Raw genomic sequence first — 19172 nt, forward strand, 5'->3', positions numbered from 1 at the left:
CCAGAGTTTGTCAAAAATTGTGGAGATAAAACTCAGGACTCTTTTGTGGACACTATGCATGCTATTATTTAGGCTACATTCACACAACCGTATGAATTGGTTCGCATCCGTTCTGCAGTTTTGAGTATTTTCTATAATGCGCCGGCCATGTGCGGTCTGCAAAAGGCCGGTATCCGTGTTTTGTGGACCACAAAACATTTAGGCTACATTCACTGTCTGCAAAACACAAATGCCGGCCGTGTGCTTTCCTCATTTTGCAGACCGCACATGGCCGGCGCTGTATAGAAAGTGCTTATTCTTGTCTGCGATTACGGACAAGAATAAGACCTAAGCCACGGAACAGCGAATGCAGACAGCACACGGTGTGCTGTCCGCATCTTTTGTGGCCCCGTTGAAATAAATTGGTCCGCACCAATTTCGAAAAATAGCAGAATGAATGCGTACCCATTCATGCGGTCGCGTGAATGTAGCCTAAGACATATGACGTATGTTAAATTATTTGTACCCAGATTTATAACTTTACATTTATCCACATTGAACCTCATTTGCCAAGTTGATGCCCAATCATTTAGAGTGTTTAAGTCAGCTTGTATGTTATGGCCATCTTCCATTGACCGTACAGTTCTACACAGCTTAGTGTCATCTGCAAAAATAGAAACTGTACTAATAATCCCATCTTCTGTATCATTGATAAATGAGTTAAATAACAGGGGGTCAATATGGAACCTTGGGGTACACCACTTATAACTTAGGACCATTCTGAATAGGAATCATTGACCACAACTCTCTGGACCAGTTTTCAATCCAGTTACAAACTATACTTTGCAAGCCAAAAGACCTTTCTTTACCTATTAAACGTCTGAGGGACAGTATCAAAAGCCTTTGCACAATCCAGAAACCCTACATCCACAGCCGCCCCTCTGTCCAGGCTACTACTCACCTCCTCATAAAAACAAATCAGGTTAGTCTGACAACTTCTGTCCTTGGTAAACCCATGTTGGTTATCACTTATGATATTATTTAGTCACATACTCCTGTATATAGTCCCTTAAGAGTCCTTCAAACATGTTTCCCACGACAAAAGTTAAGCTTACTGGTCTATAATTACCTGGGTAAGACCTAGATCCTTTTTTAATATGGGCACCACAATTGCCTTGCGCCAATCATTTGGCACTGTACCAGTCCCTAGAGCAGGGGTACTCAACTGGCGGACCGCGGTCCAAATACGGACCGCGGCCGCCAGTTGTCCGAAACCGGCCATCCTTCAGAGTACTCCTCCTCTCCTGCACACTATACCGTGCAGGAGGAGGAGCTTACCAGTGCACATCCTCCTGTCCCAGGGGCACAGTGAGATACGGCTTCCTCCACATGCAGGCACCAGCGCTTTCATCCGGCACCTGCACGTGGAGGGAGCTTTTTCCCTCAGTGCGCTCACAGGTCCCTCCTCCCCTGCAGCAGCGGCAGCACGTAAGGGAGCTTCAAGCTCCAAAGGACACTTACGTGCTGCTGGAGAGGGGAGGGACATCACCACTGCCACCAATGAAATAAATGTCACATTTGGGAAGGAAGGGGGCGTGGAGAGGGCTACAGAGAGGCAGGAACACGTCACTGAGTGCAGGAAAGGACTCCAGTCAGTGTCGTGTTCCCATCTCTCTTGGGCCATCTTCTTTAAAATTAAAGGTAACCTGATTAAATAAAGTGATAAAGCCCAATCAAACCATGATGGTTTTGTTCCGCATCCAATTCCCATTATTGGGGTATTGGATGCGGACCCCTTAGTTTCAATGGAGCGGAAAAAGATGCAGACAGCACACAGTGTGCTAATTGACAATTTTAAAAGTCGCTTCCAAGACTTCACAATTGGCCAAGAAGTTTTGCTATGTATTAAAAATCCATATCTGGTAAAAAAAAAACATTGGGCGTTTTGCTACTGAGGCCCATCATGCTTTTACCTGGGCAAATTCTGCTACCCTACAGATGGAGCTAATTGATCTGCAAGAAGATGCTGTTTTAAAAGTTCAGTTGAATGATTGTGACCCCGTTTTCTTCTGGACAAAACTGGTCATTCCAGCTAAATATCCATTTATACAAAAAATAGCAATCCATGTCCTTACTATTTTTTTTTGTGAATCTGCATTCTCCACTATGAATCTGGTGAAGAACAGATACCGCACTCAGATCACAGATGAGCATTTGCACCAGTGTGTTCGAATGGCAGTCACCCCCTTTGTACCGAATTTCAAAGGGCTGGTGAAAGAGAAAAAATGCAAATTTTTCACACTAAAAACAATTATAAATCTGAATGTAAATAGTTCTACAAAGTTTGCAAGACTGCAGACCCAGGTATGTGGACCTTTTAATAAAACTAGTTGAGTATCCCTGCCCTAGAGAATCCTTAAAAATTATAAACAGAGGCACAGCAATGACTGAACAGAGCTCTTTAAGAACTCTTGAGTGTAATCCATCTGGACCCGGATCCTTGTTCACATTTATCTTATCTTAGCGTGGACCATATCTACATTCAGCAAATTTAGTATATTACCAGGTGTATTAACAGTCCTAGCACAACTGATATCAGCTCATCGCTCTTATGTATATACAGGGTTAAAAAATAGCGAATTATTAGCTCTGTCTCTTCGTGATCCTCTGTGACCATCTCCCCGTTACAATTATTTAGGTCTCTTTGGTCACCTGCCGCTCATTTTGTATTTTTTGCTGATTTTATAGCTTTTTTTTTTTTTTTTTTTTTTTACAGATTGTATTAAGTCCTCTGTAAACTTCAAAGCTGACCCCTCAGATTTGTATTTTTTTTTTATTTTATGGCTTTTTGTTATCTTATTGCATTTTTAAAGAATCTGTAAGCCATGTGAGGTTATAATTTTAACTGTTCTACTTGTTACCTACAGGAAAAAACTTGGTATAAGTAAATATAATCACACAACGTAGATTTAAAGAGCCTCTGTCAGCATGAACAAAGCTATTTAACCAGGCATACTGGTAGGGCTGATCATGCTGATTTAAGGGCTTGTTCATACGACCGTGCCATGTTTTGCGGATCCGCAAAACACTGATGCCGCCCGTGTGCCTTCCACAATTTGCGGAACGGAAGGGACGGCCCATTATAGAAATACCTATTCTTGTCCGCCAAACGGACAAGAATAGGACATGACTTATAATTTTTGCGGGGCCACGGAACGGAGCAACGGATGTGGACAGCACACGGAGTGCTGTCCGCATCTTTTGCAGCCCCATTGAAGTGAATGTGAAGTGAGTGCGCCTCGGATTGCGGAACCAAACCACGGTCGTGTGAATGAGCCCTAAAACAATACCTTTCTTTTGTCTGTATGTTAAAAGCTGAAGAGATATCTGTGTTTTTATTCATAGCAAATTAGCACGTTGGAGCACCAGGGGCAGAGCTTAATCCTTGTAGCACTTCAATTGTAACGCCTCTGTGCTCTACACACTCCTCCCTCCCCTTGATTGACAGGGCTAGACATCAGTATGGTGAGGCCAGAGCTGTGTCCTAGCATGTACATTACATATCGTGTACACGACTTACTATAGCCTGACCACATTGAGAATAGTGGATTTCTTTAAAAGCTGATACATATTACTGCTTTAGGCCTCAAGCAGACAACTGTTGTTTTGGTCCGCATCCGAGCCGCAGTTTTTTGCAGCTTGGATGCGGACCCATTCACTTCAATGGGGCCGCAAAAGATGTGGACAGAACTCCTGTGTGCTGTTCGCATCCGTTGCTCTATTCTGTGGTCCTCCCAAAAAATATAACCTGTCCATTTTGGGGATAAGAATAGGCAGTTGTGTATATAATACTGTCCATGCTGTTCCGCAAATTGCGGACGCACACGGACGCCATCCGTGTTTTGCAGATCCGCACATTTGTGTGCATGTAGCCGTAATCATAAGTACAATATACACTCACCTAAAGAATTATTAGGAACACCTGTTCTATTTATCATTAATGTGATTATCTAGTCAACCAATCACATGGCAGTTGCTTCAATGCATGTAGGGTTGTGGTCCTGGTCAAGACAATCTCCTGAACTCCAAACTGAATGTCAGAATGGGAAAGAAAGGTGGGCTACAACAGCAGAAGACCCCACCGGGTACCACTAATCTGCACTACAAATAGGAAAAAGAGGCTACAATTTGCACGAGCTCACCAAAATTGGACTGTTGAAGACTGGAAAAATGTTGCCTGGTCTGATGAGTCTCGATTTCTGTTGAGACCTTTAAATGGTAGAGTCCGAATTTGGCGTAAACAGAATGAGAACATGTATCCATAATGCCTTGTTACCACTGTGCAGGCTGGTGGTGGTGGTGTAATGGTGTGTGGGATGTTTTCTGGGCACACTTTAGGCCCCTTAGTGCCAATTGGCCATCGTTTAAATGCCACAGGCTACCTGAGCATTGTTTCTGACCATGTCCATCCCTTCATGACCACCATGTACCCATCCTCTGATGGCTACTTCCAGCAGGATAATGCACCATGTCACAAAGCTCGAATCATTTCAAATTGGTTTCTTGAACATGACAATGAGTTCACTGTACTAAAATGGCCCCCACAGTCACCAGATCTCAACCCAATAGAGCATCTTTGGGATGTGGTGGAACAGGAGCTTCGTGCCCTGGATGTGCATCCCTCAAATCTCCATCAACTGCAAGATGCTATCCTATCAATATGGGCCAACATTTCTAAAGAATGCTATCAGCACCTTGTTGAATCAATGCCACGTAGAATTAAGGCAGTTCTGAAGGCAAAAGGGGGTCCAACACCGTATTAGTATGGTGTTCCTAATAATTCTTTAGGTTAGTGTATAACTGTATAAAGAACCCAATAATATTAGCTTTCTAAAGGCCCTATTACACTCTGAAGATAATCATTCAGATTATCACTAACGAGCGTTCATATGAACGTTCTTTAGCGATGATTTGGCAGTGTAATACTGCCACAGATTACCTGATGAACGAGCAAAGGCTCATTCATTGGGTAATCTGAATCTTTTAGCAGGTTTAAAAATCCTTGTTTGTCCACAGCAGATCTTGCCATGTAATCACGGTCTGCTGTCGGCCAACAGTGATTCAGTATAGGGAAGAGCGGTGACATAAGCGATCGCTCCTCCCCATACTGAGGAGGAGATTGCTGCCTGTAATAGCAGAGATCTCCTCCACTAGCGAGCAGGCGGTTGTCGGGAAGGAATGCTTCCTTCCCGACAATCGCCTGCTTCATCGTCAGGTGTAATAGGACCCTTAATATAGTAAAAACCAAAGTTCTTAATGTGAAAAGACTATAGCCTGGCGTTAAGTGGACAGCTCTTGGGGATTATAGGTTTGAATCTTAGGAGAGAGTTAGATTTTTTTTATCTGTGACCATAGCTGCTCCCGGTCTATTTCCTGAAGTGCTGCCCTAAACCTGCACTGTTCACATGGATGTCGCTGCAAACCCCAGCAGACGTCTGCTTACTGTTTAATTCTATTCAGTGGGGCTAAACCATGAGCATGTCAGGTGCTTAAGAGGGATTTTTACCATGGAATATCTGTGTGAACTAGCCCTTAAACTCCTAGGGGGAATGTGCTGGGGTACTGCAGTTCATCTCTCATTCACATGAATGGACACTGACGTGCAGTATTTCGTGGCAGGTAACTACACAGGGCCAGATTTATCATGACTCTGACAGCTCACTCCACTTTCACATATGGCTGAAGTCAGTTTTAGCCAAGTCAGATTTATGATCGGCCCTTTAAGACTGTAATAAATGTGGTTTGACGGTAGCAGTTTATCCGTCAGTAAGCAGCTTTACAAAAGTCGCACATCTTTACGAAAAAGTTGCACGTTTTTATGAAAGTCGCATGTTCTATTAAAAAGTCTCATAAGATAAGCATGGTCCTCACTGGAGTGAAATTGCGACTTTTTTGCAACTTTTTAAATAGTCCCAATAGTAAATCTGTCTAGAGATTCATTTACATAAGAAAACACGCCCACTTTCAGAAAACTGGCGAGCATAGTGCAGAGCAGAAAAAAGTCGCAAATTTGTGCGCAGTTTTAGCGTTTGGGACTTTTTGACTCCATTATTCTGACCTGAGCTAATGATAAATCTGGCCCACAGTGTACAGAGCCTTCTAAATCCGCTCCATACACTGTATAGTTTTTATCGCCCCCAGGTGCCTTAACCACCTCCGGACCGCCTAACGCAGATGTGCGGTCCGGAGGTGGCAGCCCTGCGCACAGTCACATATATATGCGTCATCTCGCGAGACGCGAGATTTCCTGTGAACGCGCGCACACAGGCGCGCGCGCTCACAGGAACGGAAGGTAAGCGAGTGGATCTCCAGCCTGCCAGCGGCGATCGCTCGCTGGCAGGCTGGAGATCTGAATTTTTTAACCCCTAACAGGTATATTAGACGCTGTTTTCATAACAGCGTCTAATATACCTCCTACCTGGTCCTCTGGTGGTCCCTTTTGTTAGGATCGACCACCAGAGGACTCAGGTAGGTCAGTACAGTCGCACCAAACACACCACACTACACTACACTACACTACACCCCCCCCCGTCACTTATTAACCCCTTATAAACCCCTGATCACCCATGATCACCCCATATAAACTCCCTGATCACCCCCCTGTCATTGATCACCGCCCTGTCATTGATCACCCCCCTGTCAGGCTCCGTTCAGACGTCCGTATGATTTTTACGGATCCACGGATACATGGATCGGATCCGCAAAACGCATACGGACGTCTAAATGGAGCCTTACAGGGGGGTGATCAATGACAGGCGGGTGATCACCCATATACACTCCCTGATCACCCCCTGTCATTGATCACCCCCCTGTAAGGCTCCATTCAGACGTCCGCATGATTTTTACGGATACATGGATACATGGATCGGATCCGCAAAACGCATGCGGACGTCTGAATGGAGCCTTACAGGGGGGTGATCAATGACAGGCGGGTGATCACCCATATACATTCCCTGATCACCCCCCTGTCATTGATCACCCCCCTGTAAGGCTCCATTCAGACGTCCGCATGTGTTTTGTGGATCCGATCCATGTATCCATGGATCCGTAAAAAATCATGCGGATGTCTGAATGGAGCCTTACAGGGGGGGTGATCAGTGACAGGGGGGTGATCACCCTGATCACCCCCTGTCATTGATAACCCCCCTGTAAGGCTCCATTCAGACGTCCGCATGTGTTTTGTGGATCCGATCCATGTATCCATGGATCCGTAAAAAATCATGCGGATGTCTGAATGGAGCCTTACAGGGGGGGTGATCAGTGACAGGGGGGTGATCACCCTGATCACCCCCTGTCATTGATAACCCCCCCTGTAAGGCTCCATTCAGACGTCCGCATGTGTTTTGTGGATCCGATCCATGGATCCGTAAAAAATCATGCGGATGTCTGAATGGAGCCTTACAGGGGGGGTGATCACCCTGATCACCCCCTGTCATTGATAACCCCCCTGTAAGGCTCCATTCAGACGTCCGCATGTGTTTTGCGGATCCGATCCATGGATCCGTAAAAATTATACGGACGTCTGAATGGAGCCTTACCAGGGGGGTGATCAATGACAGGGGGGTGATCCGGGAGTCTATATGGGTGATCACCCCCCTGTCATTGATCACCCCCCCTGTAAGGCTCAATTCAGACATTTTTTTTGGCACAAGTTAGCGGAAATTTTTTGTTCGTTTTTGTTTTTGTTTTTTCTTACTAAGTCTCATATTCTACTAACTTGTGTCAAAAAATAAAATCTCCCATGAACTCACCATACCCCTCACGGAATCCAAATGCGTAAACATTTTTAGACATTTATATTCCAGACTTCTTCTCATGCTTTAGGGCCCCTAAAAAGCCAGGGCAGTATAAATACCCCACATGTGACCCCATTTCGGAAAGAAGACACCCCAAGGTATTCGCTGAGGGGCATATTGAGTCCATGAAAGATTGAAATGTTTGTCCTAAGTTAGCGGAAAGTGAGACTTTGTGAGAAAAAAACCAAAAAAATCGATTTCCGCTAACTTATGCAAAAAATAAAAAATTTCTAGGAACTCGCCAGGCCCCTCATTGAATACCTTGGGGTGTCTTCTTTCCAAAGTGGGGTCACATGTGGGGTATTTATACTGCCCTGGCTTTTTAGGGGCCCGAAAGTGTGAGAAGAAGTCTGGGATCCAAATGTCTAAAAATGCCCTCCTAAAAGGAATTTGGGCCCCTTTGCGCATCTAGGCTGCAAAAAAGTGTCACACATCTGGTATCGCCGTACTCAGGAGAAGTTGGGGAATGTGTTTTGGGGTGTCATTTTACATATACCCATGCTAGGTGAGAAAAATATCTTGGTCAAATGCCAACTTTGTATAAAAAAATGGGAAAAGTTGTCTTTTGCCAAGATATTTCTCTCATCCAGCATGGGTATATGTAAAATGACACCCCAAAACACATTCCCCAACTTCTCCTGAGTACGGCGATACCAGATGTGTCACACTTTTTTGCTGCCAAGGTGGGCAAAGGGGCACATATTCCAAAGTGCACCTTTTGGATTTCACCGGTCATTTTTTACACATTTTGATTGCAAAGTTCTTCTCACACATTTGGGCCCCTAAATTGCCAGGGCAGTATAACTACCCCACAAGTGACCCCATTTTGGAAAGAAGACACCCCAAGGTATTCCGTGAGGGGCATGGCGAGTTCCTAGAATTTTTTTATTTTTTGTCGCAAGTTACTGGAATATGAGACTTTGTAAGAAAAAAAATAAATAAAAAAATCATCATCATTTTCCGCTAACTTGTGACAAAAAATAAAAAGTTCTATGAACTCACTATGCCCATCAGCGAATACCTTAGGGTGTCTACTTTCCGAAATGGGGTCATTTGTGGGTTTTTTCTACTGTTTGGGCATTGTAGAACCTCAGGAATCATGACAGGTGCTCAGAAAGTCAGAGCTGTTTCAAAAAGCGGAAATTCACATTTTTGTACCATAGTTTGTAAATGCTATAACTTTTACCCAAACCATTTTTTTTTTTTGCCCAAACATTTTTTTTTTATCAAAGACATGTAGAACAATAAATTTGGCGAAAAATTTATATATGGATGTCGTTTTTTTTGCAAAATTTTACAGCTGAAAGTGAAAAATGTCATTTTTTTGCAAAAAAATCATTACATTTTGATTAATAACAAAAAAAGTTAAAATGTCAGCAGCAATAAAATACCACCAAATGAAAGCTCCATTAGTGAGAAGAAAAGGAGGTAAAATTCATTTGGGTGGTAAGTTGCATGACCGAGCGATAAACGGTGAAAGTAGTGTAGTGCCGAAGTGTAAAAAGTGCTCTGGTCATGAAGGGGGTTTCACCTAGCGGGGCTGAAGTGGTTAAACGGCTGATCCATGGGGGAGGTTTTTTTCAAATGCCCTAAAAATATATATATTTTTTCTAATATACTTTATTTATTGATTTTTGCCTTTAAATTTGCTCTACTGGCACATCGCTGACTTGTCAGAGTACAGACTCTGCACTGTATCAATGGGGCATCAGAGTATGGAGTTCGTCAGGAGCACACATTGCTGATCCTGTCTGTGCTGGTTGGCTAAATGCTGGCATAGCACATGGGTACCCTGAGCATTTGCTGAGCATAGCGGTCTCCTGCCTGCTTCGCTAAGCTAAAAGTCCTGCGGGCAAAATCGATAAATAAAGTATATTAGAAAATTTTATTTAGCACATTTGGGACATTAAAAAAAAAACTTGAATAAAAGTTTAGTTACTCTTTAAGCAACCAAACATGAAAATGTCCAAATGGGACAAGGAATAAACACTTTAATATTCCCTGAAATACACTAGACTGGTGAAAAGCCTCCTTTATGTGCTAAGCCACTAGCATCCTATGTCACTAGCCATGCATCTTATATAGTTTAGATATTTACATGTTTACCAAAAGCCCAGATCTATAAAGCAATAGGAAATGTACTCCTTATGGCCTATAGTCTCTTTGTCCCACACACAGAGATCCTCTCAAAGCTACAGGTCTGGCTAACAGATGTGGACTGAGATCTGTAAAAAGATAAGGGAGGCCCCAAACTCTTTGTTTGCTGAAGGAAAATGTCTCCTATGCAGTCTCTGAGTTTTCTAGAGAATTGCGATAATGCAAACCGAATGATCACAGCACTCCTCTAATAACTGGCTTTCTCTGGGTGCTCGTCTAGATTTGTTCCCAGCTCCACCTCAGGAACACTTTCATCCATAAATATACAAATTGACGGCACTCCAAAATTGAAGGTGAAAATCTGTGACTTTTATTCAGCCGGACATGATGATGTGCGATACATTAAGGCAACGTTTTGGGCTATAGGTAGGCCTTCATCAGGGCTAGTGAGTGGGCGCAATCATGCAGCTTTGTATTTGGAGGATATTGGCCATTGACCATAATTTATTTTTTATTTTTTAGGTTTTCTTTGAATTGAGTCTTGGTTGAAGACTTTTGAGTAACTTCACTTTCCATAACTTAGGAACATCAGGGCAGTGGAGGAGACTGACTAATCCTAATTTTTAGAAGGCTATGTACACCTTTTTGGAGGCCATTTTTTTTATTGCATGGTACTCATTTTTTTAAATTGGTCTTTATTAAAAAATATTGAGCTGTTCTATCTCAAAGGATTAACCGTTTTTCTAGCTGTGTGACTGGTACTACTAATGGGTCATAAACATGTATTTAAGCCACATTCTTATCGGTAAGACAAGAAGTGAGCTATAATGAGTGAATATAAGGTCATACAGCAGAGATAAGGAGTCTGTCTGTCTGCTCCTGGTCTGACGGAAAAGAGAAGAAAATCCAAAGGGTGCTTCTAGAGTAGGCATGCTCAACCTGCGGCCCTCCAGCTGTTGCAAAACTACAACTCCCAGCATGCCTGAACAGCCTACAGCTGGGCATTGTGGGAGTTGTAGTTTTACAACAGCTGGAGGGCCGCAGGTTGAGCATGCCTGTTCTAGAGCATGTCAGCTCTGTACCAAAAAAGGATGCCATATTTTTAATGGAGACCAATAAAAAAAAATATATTTTTAGCTCAAAAGGAGTACAATGCAAAAATAAAAAAATAAAAGCCCCCACATGTGTACATAGCCTTCAAGCTCGGCATACACATTCGCTAGCTGTCGTTCAACTGACTTCTATCTCTCCCGACTCCCTCCTCACTCCCTTAGGGCTCATGCACACGAATTGCTTGTTCATTAGGTGAAGCTGTCGTTCATGCAGGCAAGTAACTTATCGTTTATGGGCTGTAGATCGTACCATCTAAAAAGCACTCTGCTTCCCAGAAACAATGCAGCTGTATGAGGATGAGCAATCGCAGTAGCGATTCCTCATCCTCTTACTGTGGAGGTGACTGAACGAGCAGCCAGTTGTTGGGAAGGAACGCTTCGTTCCCGATAATTGGCTACTCATCTGCAAATGTAAATCCACTTTTAGTTTCCACCGCCAAAAGTTTGAAGCATTTTTTGGGCACACATTGTTGCATCTGAAACCACGCTCCTTCATGGTAGGCCATGCCAGGCTTTTTACTCCTTAACCAGACCACTTGTCAGGCAAGGCATAAAAAGTATAACAACGGAGAACCTGGGCACTCTTAAGATAATCAGACCATAAAGAATTTATTACTACACAAATAGATTAAAATACAATTTAGTGAAATGCAAATACATGAAATATCCGCTACACATACACGTCCTATAAATGCTCCTACAAGACAGGAATATTAATACCAACAAGACAAATCCTAAAATATCCTTAAAATATGGGGATAAATGTAAAATCGAGCTACAAATGATAATACTGTCAATGAGGTAAATGGGTTACATTTGATATAAAATCCCAAACGTAACTGATACTTTCAAAAATATCCTGGAAAAAAATCAATACATTTTGTGACATTTTACCAGGAACATTTATCCTGTAAGCCAAATAAGAACAGTGTGTACATACACACAGAGATGGCGGCGTCCCTCTATATGATATCACCAGTGGCGTCCCACTGAGGAGAACTTTCTTGTCCTCCTTCTGACAGTCTGCCAGAAGAATAAGGACGGTCTTACCGTGTAAGTAAATGTCCCACAAATGCTCGGCTAGGTGGTCCTGTGTTTGTTAGGCCAGTACTCACGAGCGTCTTTTGTCCCTGTTTTCCCGCGATGGTGGTTTGTTTGCCACGTAAAGCTAGACTCCGGTTTATATGGTTAGTCTTGCGCTGTCTAATTCAACCTCCCATTCGCGCGGCAGACTGTTTAACAATCTACAGCAGGCTGGTGACGATAACTGGGGTCCTGGCTAAACGTGTTTCGGGGCATCTGGTTACCCCTTCCTCAGTAGCTCTGCTACTCTACTGAGAAAGGGGTGACCAGATACCCCGAAACGCGTTTAGCATTTATAGGACGTGTATGGGTAGCAGATATTTCATGTATTTGTGTTTCACTAAATTGTATTTTAATCTATTTGTGTAGTAATAAATTCTTTATGGTCTGAATATCTTGAGTGCCCAGGTTCCCCTTTGTTATACGTATCTGACCTCTTGAGGATAGGGTGAGTCCTCTTCTCTGAGAGCACCTCATTTTGGTTCTAGTGAATACTGTGCGCCACATCCATTACTGCAAGGCAAAAAAAGTATCTAAAAAAAACTTAATGTGGTGCCAAGCTTATGCCATTTTTGCCACAAATTGCCCCATAAATTCTGGCACTCCAGTGCCTGGATGTGAGCCATATAGAATGTAGAAAAACCTTTCTAAAAACCGTGCTAACTCTACTACATCTGTACAACAAAGAGAAAAGCTTGATATTGTAATCTTTACACTATCTATACACAATAACTACTAATGAAATGTCTCGTTTTCCGCTGAATACTTTCCACTCCTGCTGTTGATTGCATTTTGGAGTACAAATACTGTACGTGATGCAACTCTTCAAAACTAGTCAGCACTGTGGATACAAGCATTACTACATGCCGCAGAGCAGTATGGAAGTCATTACTGTTATTATGCCCCATTGTCCTAAGCAGTTTCCCATCTGTAGCGTGTGTGATTGTGGGACATGACTATCCGTGTTGTGAGAAGCACAGATGACGAGCAACAAAAAGCTTATTGTTAACATTCCTGAAGAATTCAGGTTCTCATGAAGCCAAACTATTGCTAAGGAGCAACTGCATTCTCTGTAGAAACTGGTATCTTTATGGGGACATGAATTCTAAAGTTGCATACAACAATTGGTTTTGCTAGATCTGGGGCCTATTTTACCTCCAGCATTGTGTTTTCAGTATTTTTGTTTCATCAGAGGAGCAGAAAAATGGGGGAAATGGGTTGGATGGTTTAGTTGGAGCATCAGTTGTTCTCAGTTTGTGTCCATTCTGTCAGGTTTTTGTTATTTTTTAATGGGAGAAAAAGTCCAGTTTTTTTGTTTTTTTCTGCAAAAAAAAAATAACGGAAACATGATGGAAAGAATCTTCTATTTAACAGATTCGTTTTTCCCCTTTTCTGTTCCTCTGACAGCAGAAAACACAATGCTGGTGTGAGCAAGCTCTCCCAAAAATGTTGTATACCCCAGCTGTTAATCTGTGCTGTGCTCCTTGCCCCACCCTGTACTGCTCCATCCAGCGCATACATAAACATAACTTCCAGTTCCAGCTCCCTTCTCCACTTCCATGCCCTGCTGGACCAGAAGTGTGATGTACTGTCTACATGTACATCACTGCTGCCGGCCACTCAATGGCCTTGGTGGTGGTAGCGGTCACACTTCTAGTCAAGTGCAAGGAGGAGGAAGAGGGAGCTTGGCGTGAGAACCGGAGTATTGGTGACAGGTGAGATTTATAATTATAATTTTTTAACCCCTGCAACCTGCCTGCATATATAAAAAGGGGTTACTGGTCTTGTTGAACCCAGCTTCATGCACATGGCCATATTATGGCTCCATATATTAGTTGTCACCTCTATGTAAAAACATGATTACCAAACTTTGACTGTCGCTCTTCCACTGGAGTAAAGGTCCTTTTACACCAGCCAGGGGTCTAGCCCATTATCGGGAAACTAACGTTCCTACAAATGCTCCTTCCCGATATTTGGCCTGAGGTGTTAAGGTGCCACTGACCAGTGACTGATGACCAAATGCTCACCTTTCAGATGATTTTGTCTTTCATGTTCCACCAATATCCTTGTCCTGTGTGAACAGGGATGTGCCCTTGACAAACAAGGAAACTTTATATGAATAAATTATTATTGTAACTTACATTTGCAATCAGTGCTGCATGTAAATGATGAACTGTCTCATTCACAATCAGTTCCTGCTTTGTAGGACTGTGTAAAAGGGCACTATCTATTTTATACATGCTGATGTGAGTATTCCTTGATACATCCGTAGGCTCCATGCACTCATAGTATACAAGATTGTCCTTTTGACATACGGTGGATCGGTATTTGTTGGCATAACTTTGTTTGTGTGGTTTACTATGATTTCCTAAGGTGAGGAACACGGTTAAAAAAATAATAATAATTATATTGCTTTAAAAAAATAAAAAATAAAAAAGGAGTACCTAGGTATCCTTTGTATGTCTATACAGTGAGCTATGTCGTAGCCTTCTGTCAGAGATATTATGTGGTTCTCCCAACATCTCAAAACAAAACGAGATATAAAGGGAGTCTAAAAGCCACTCTTTCCGAGTTGCTTTCCATTTTGGCTTAGATTGAGAGAGAGAGGTTTTGGGTGTGGCACCCCTGTCGTCCTAATAGGGTGGTTATAGAAAAGGATTTTTATTTTATTTTTTCATGACAGAACCTTGTTCAACCAAAGATAAATTATGGTCATTTTTCATATGGAGTGGCCAAATTTCCAAACATATCCAAAGTGTTGCTAAAGCTCAATAGGAAAAATAGTAGGGGACATATATTCATAGGCCCTGATTTATCCTGCCTTCACACCAGAGTTCTGAAATCAAAACGTCATGTAAAGCCTTTTTTTGTCTTGCTAGCGCAAAAATTTTGACTTTTTGCATTTTGTACACCACTCCATTTTTGAAATATGTGTCGTAAAGTTTAATGTTTTAATGAGTTTCACTCCAAATTTACCACTGAGTCGCAATCTCACTCCATTAGGAGGCTAGAGTAGGGAAACTGGAGTAGGTTGTCTAGACAAAAGTGTTAGGTTTAAGGATGGGACAAATTTATTAAACATGTGACATAAAGTACACCAAGACAGACTCATGCAAAACTGTCTTAAAAGTTTTACCCTCCTGATAAATTCCCCCCATTGTGTTATGGTGCTTTAGGTTCAGGCAGCTTCTAAAAGTCTCAACGCTTGGAGCTTTACTTTAAAGAGCTAAAGTGTTTGCTCCTTTGCCTTAGATAATCTGTAAAATGATGTTCTGTTGAGAACAATCATATACAATGGGGACAGGGACCGATGACAGTATCTGAATGTGTAAGCGCTATATAAAGGAATAAAATAATAAATTAATTGCATAAAAGCTGTCATTTTCTGACAACGTGTTGTATGATCTTGTACTGATTCTAAGTTACAGCCTTTCTTATCCTCCAGAGCTGCATTCACAATTCTGACTATAATAGAAAACAATATGTCCTCAGATACACCCCTAACAATTCAGATGAGCTCTTTATGACAAACTATGCTTTCCTACACCAGAAAATATATCTTGTATTTATTCTCTGCTTTGTCATCAGGTCCTCATGTACAGTGGTCAGCTCGACGTTATAGTGGCTGCTCCTCTTACTGAACGGTTTCTGCAAACTGTACCTTGGTCAAGGCTAGAAGAGTATAAGAAAGCCGAGCGATCAGTATGGAAGATCAGGTCAACGGATACTGAGGTGGCCGGTTATGTCCGCGTGGCTGGAGAGTTTGCTCAGGTAAGATATGATAAGAGATGGATATGGCATAAATGGAAGCTGTGTTTTTCATAGGTGAAATAGCGGTTTATGAAGCATGGTCAACTTGTTTCTCAATACTTGGTCAGTAGCCCTGTCCCTTATATCAAAATCTTGTGTAAGAGACAAAAGAAAGGTGCTCTGTAAGTAATGATGAAGGTCCAGCAGAATGGTCATGACTACAGCGGATCAATATCTCTTTATGTCACTGGCACATATGCTAAAGAGAGAGTTCTAGGGAAGCCACCTAAATGCTGTGGAGCTGTTGGTGGAGTATATTGGCAAATGTCAAAGCCTAAACTCTAGTCAATAATCTGCAATCAGTCACCTCAGACAAAAAAGCCATCAATTGCATCAAGTGCCTCTATGACCATGATCAAGCATACGGCCAGGTAGGGTTCATCATGGTGAATTATATGAATTGCTGAAAGCTGATCTACAGTTGCAGCAAAAAAATTTACTTTTATTCTTATCGTATGCAAATGAGGTGCTTAGAGCACCAAGGGACTTGCCTAGCTCCTCAAAGCACCTACCTCCTCCTTTCTCCCATCTCCACTCCCTATTATCGGCCAAAAATTGCACCCCCTCCCCCCAGCCTGTGGGCACGCCCCATTTAACAGATAATGTAGTAGATCACTTGCAGTCCTATGTAACACCACAGATAACCGTGATAACTCTCCGTGTACAGATAACGTAGTAGATGGGTGTGAGCCCCCAGAATTCAGAACACGCACAGTGTGACCTGAAGTCTGGGGCCAGGATGCGGCAGGGTGGGCCAAATTCTCAATCTCCTCCCCCAACCCTACCGTGAAACAGATATGTGGATGAACATTATTATATACAGTAGAATACAGCACCATACCTGTTACATCCAGTGACGTCCCCTTGAGTGTAGTCTTTCCTCAGTGTCTTCATTCAGAGATAAGACCACCATGACACCTTTTTTCAGCTGCTTCTCATCTCTGCAGAGTTTCATAGAATATTTTTTTAGGTTCCTCACTTTGCTATCATCCTCTCCCTCCTGGTGTCTCAACACTGTCATCCTGTTGCAACTCCCCCCCCATACTGTGCTAGAGCCATACAGATTGTCCACCATTCCCCATAATATTATTCCCCCTTTATATTATAATGGCCCCCTCTGTATTAGTAGTATTATTAATATAATGGGCCCCTCTTTTTTTATTATTAATAATAATAATAATAATAATAATATTATAATGGCCCCTCTTTATTATTAATATAATGGCCCCTCTTTATTATTAATATAATGGCCCCTCTTTATTATTAATATAATGGCCCCTCTTTATTATTAATATAATGGCCCCTCTTTATTATTAATATAATGGCCCCTCTTCATTTTTAATATAATGGCCCCTCTTCATTTTTAATGTATTGGCCCCCTCTTTGTTAATAATGTAATGGCCACTCCACTCTCATTTGTATGATGTCCTCGGTGGTCCTCCTCTTTCTGCTCCTCCCCCACCCCCATAGTGTCCCCAGTACCTCTACAATTTGGGTAGGGTAAATTAAAAAAAAATACTTGCCTCTCTCTATCACAGCTTGTGGCGTCCCGGCGCAGGCGGTCACGAACGCAGGAGGTCACAGTGAGGTAATCGTGACCGAGTCCTGCATCGCTCTACTGCCTTCTAGGCTTCAGGCCTAGTGGCCTACTAGGCCTGAAGCCTAGAAGGCAGTAGAGCGATGCAGGACTCGGTCACGATTACCTCACTGTGACCTCCTGCGTTCGTGGCCTGAAGCCTAGAAGGCAGTAGAGCGATGCAGGACTCTGTCACGATTACCTCACTGTGACCTCCTGCGTTCGTGACCGCCTGCGCCGGGACGCCACAAGCTGTGATGGAGAGAGGCAAGTTTTTTTTTTTTTTTGTACCCTACCCAAATTGTAGAGGTACGGAGGGGCATAACGGAGGGGACGGGATCCATAGGCTCCCGTGGCCCTCATTAAAATTCCTGCTGCCTGGCAAGCCCTACAATTTGGCGTCCGGGGCAACGGCCCCCACGGCCCACCTGCGCTACACCACTGCCTATTATGGCTTAATTGACAGGGCCAGGCATTCTCACTCTTAGGACCCCTGGCCCTGTAATCTCGCATTTGGGCCAGCGAAGCTTTATCTGCACATGCAAGGTTGATTTCAGAAGCTTCTCTTCCTGGAGGAGACTGACATGCTCAATACTGGAGCAGTACATACCTTAGTGGGGAGAGCCTCCTGAGATCAAGCATACATGTGCCAATGAAGTGTTGCTTATACAAGTCGCTTCTTTAGGCTTTACCATCAGTTAAAGGGGATGTCTCACTTCAGTTTATCATGGCATTTATCATGTAGATATAGTTCCTACCAGCCACATACTAATGTATTGATATTATTCGTATTGCTTCCTTTGCTGGCTGGCTTCATTTTTCCATCACATTATACACTACTTGTATTCAGGGGTTACGACCAGCCTGCAATCAATTAGTGGTGGTCGTCCTTGCACACTATAAAGGAGAAAGCACTGGCCTCTGTGGTGGCCAGGACCATGGGAGCACTCACAGGCTGGTGCTTTTTCCTATGTTGTGCATGCACAGCCACCACCGATGGATTGTAGGTTGGTCGTAACCATGGAAACAAGCAGTGTATAATGTGATGAAAAAGCAGTACATTGTTTTGCATGGAAATTTGTTGTTTTATATTATAGGCCTGTAATTCTTAGGAATAACTCACTTAAATATGTCTAAACAAAAGTCTACTAGACATTCCAGTTATGATAAAGTTTGAAACACAAAATCATAAATTTATAATACAATAAATAATTTTAAAAAATAATATAATTTTATTCAATAATGTAATCAAATAAAAAAACTGCAATTTGTCAAACAAGGGTGCAACATCACTAGTCCCGGTAGTGATAGACACTGCATATTGGTTCAATAAACCCCCAGGGTGTGAAAATTTTTGAAACATGGGACTGCACAAAGTTCGACGTCGCAATCGAGACAATGGAACCTGGTTTCCTTTTGGATTCTCTTTCTATTATCATCTCACTTTGAGCAACAAACCAAGCACATCCTTGTAGGTGCTGACTTTTTTGCGGTTGGTGTGATGTAGTCCATGAAGTGACGACCATTTAGGCGTTCCAGGTTGACAACATCAACAGCACGACGTCCAGGTCTATTCACAGCCATTGATGGTGTTTGGTGGTTCACAAAGATCCGTTCAGCAACTTTCCAAATGAAGTCAGAATGAACCAGAGGCTTGTC

The 19172-nt window shown here is 42.6% G+C and overlaps 1 protein-coding gene across 5 annotated transcripts in view; it reads left to right on the plus strand.

Annotated features, from left to right (window-relative positions):
• Nucleotides 1–19172, plus strand: part of CPVL (carboxypeptidase vitellogenic like) — a 112816-nt gene that overhangs the window by 68812 nt on the left and 24832 nt on the right. For all 5 annotated transcript variants that reach the window (XM_044294678.1, XM_044294679.1, XM_044294680.1 and 2 more), the window contains one exon: nt 15716–15898. In XM_044294678.1, the coding sequence (XP_044150613.1) occupies nt 15716–15898 (183 nt within the window). The remainder of the gene's footprint in view (nt 1–15715; nt 15899–19172) is intronic.

This window comes from Bufo gargarizans, chromosome 5, assembly GCF_014858855.1.
Source record: "Bufo gargarizans isolate SCDJY-AF-19 chromosome 5, ASM1485885v1, whole genome shotgun sequence".
NCBI classification, from domain to species: Eukaryota; Metazoa; Chordata; class Amphibia; order Anura; family Bufonidae; genus Bufo; species Bufo gargarizans.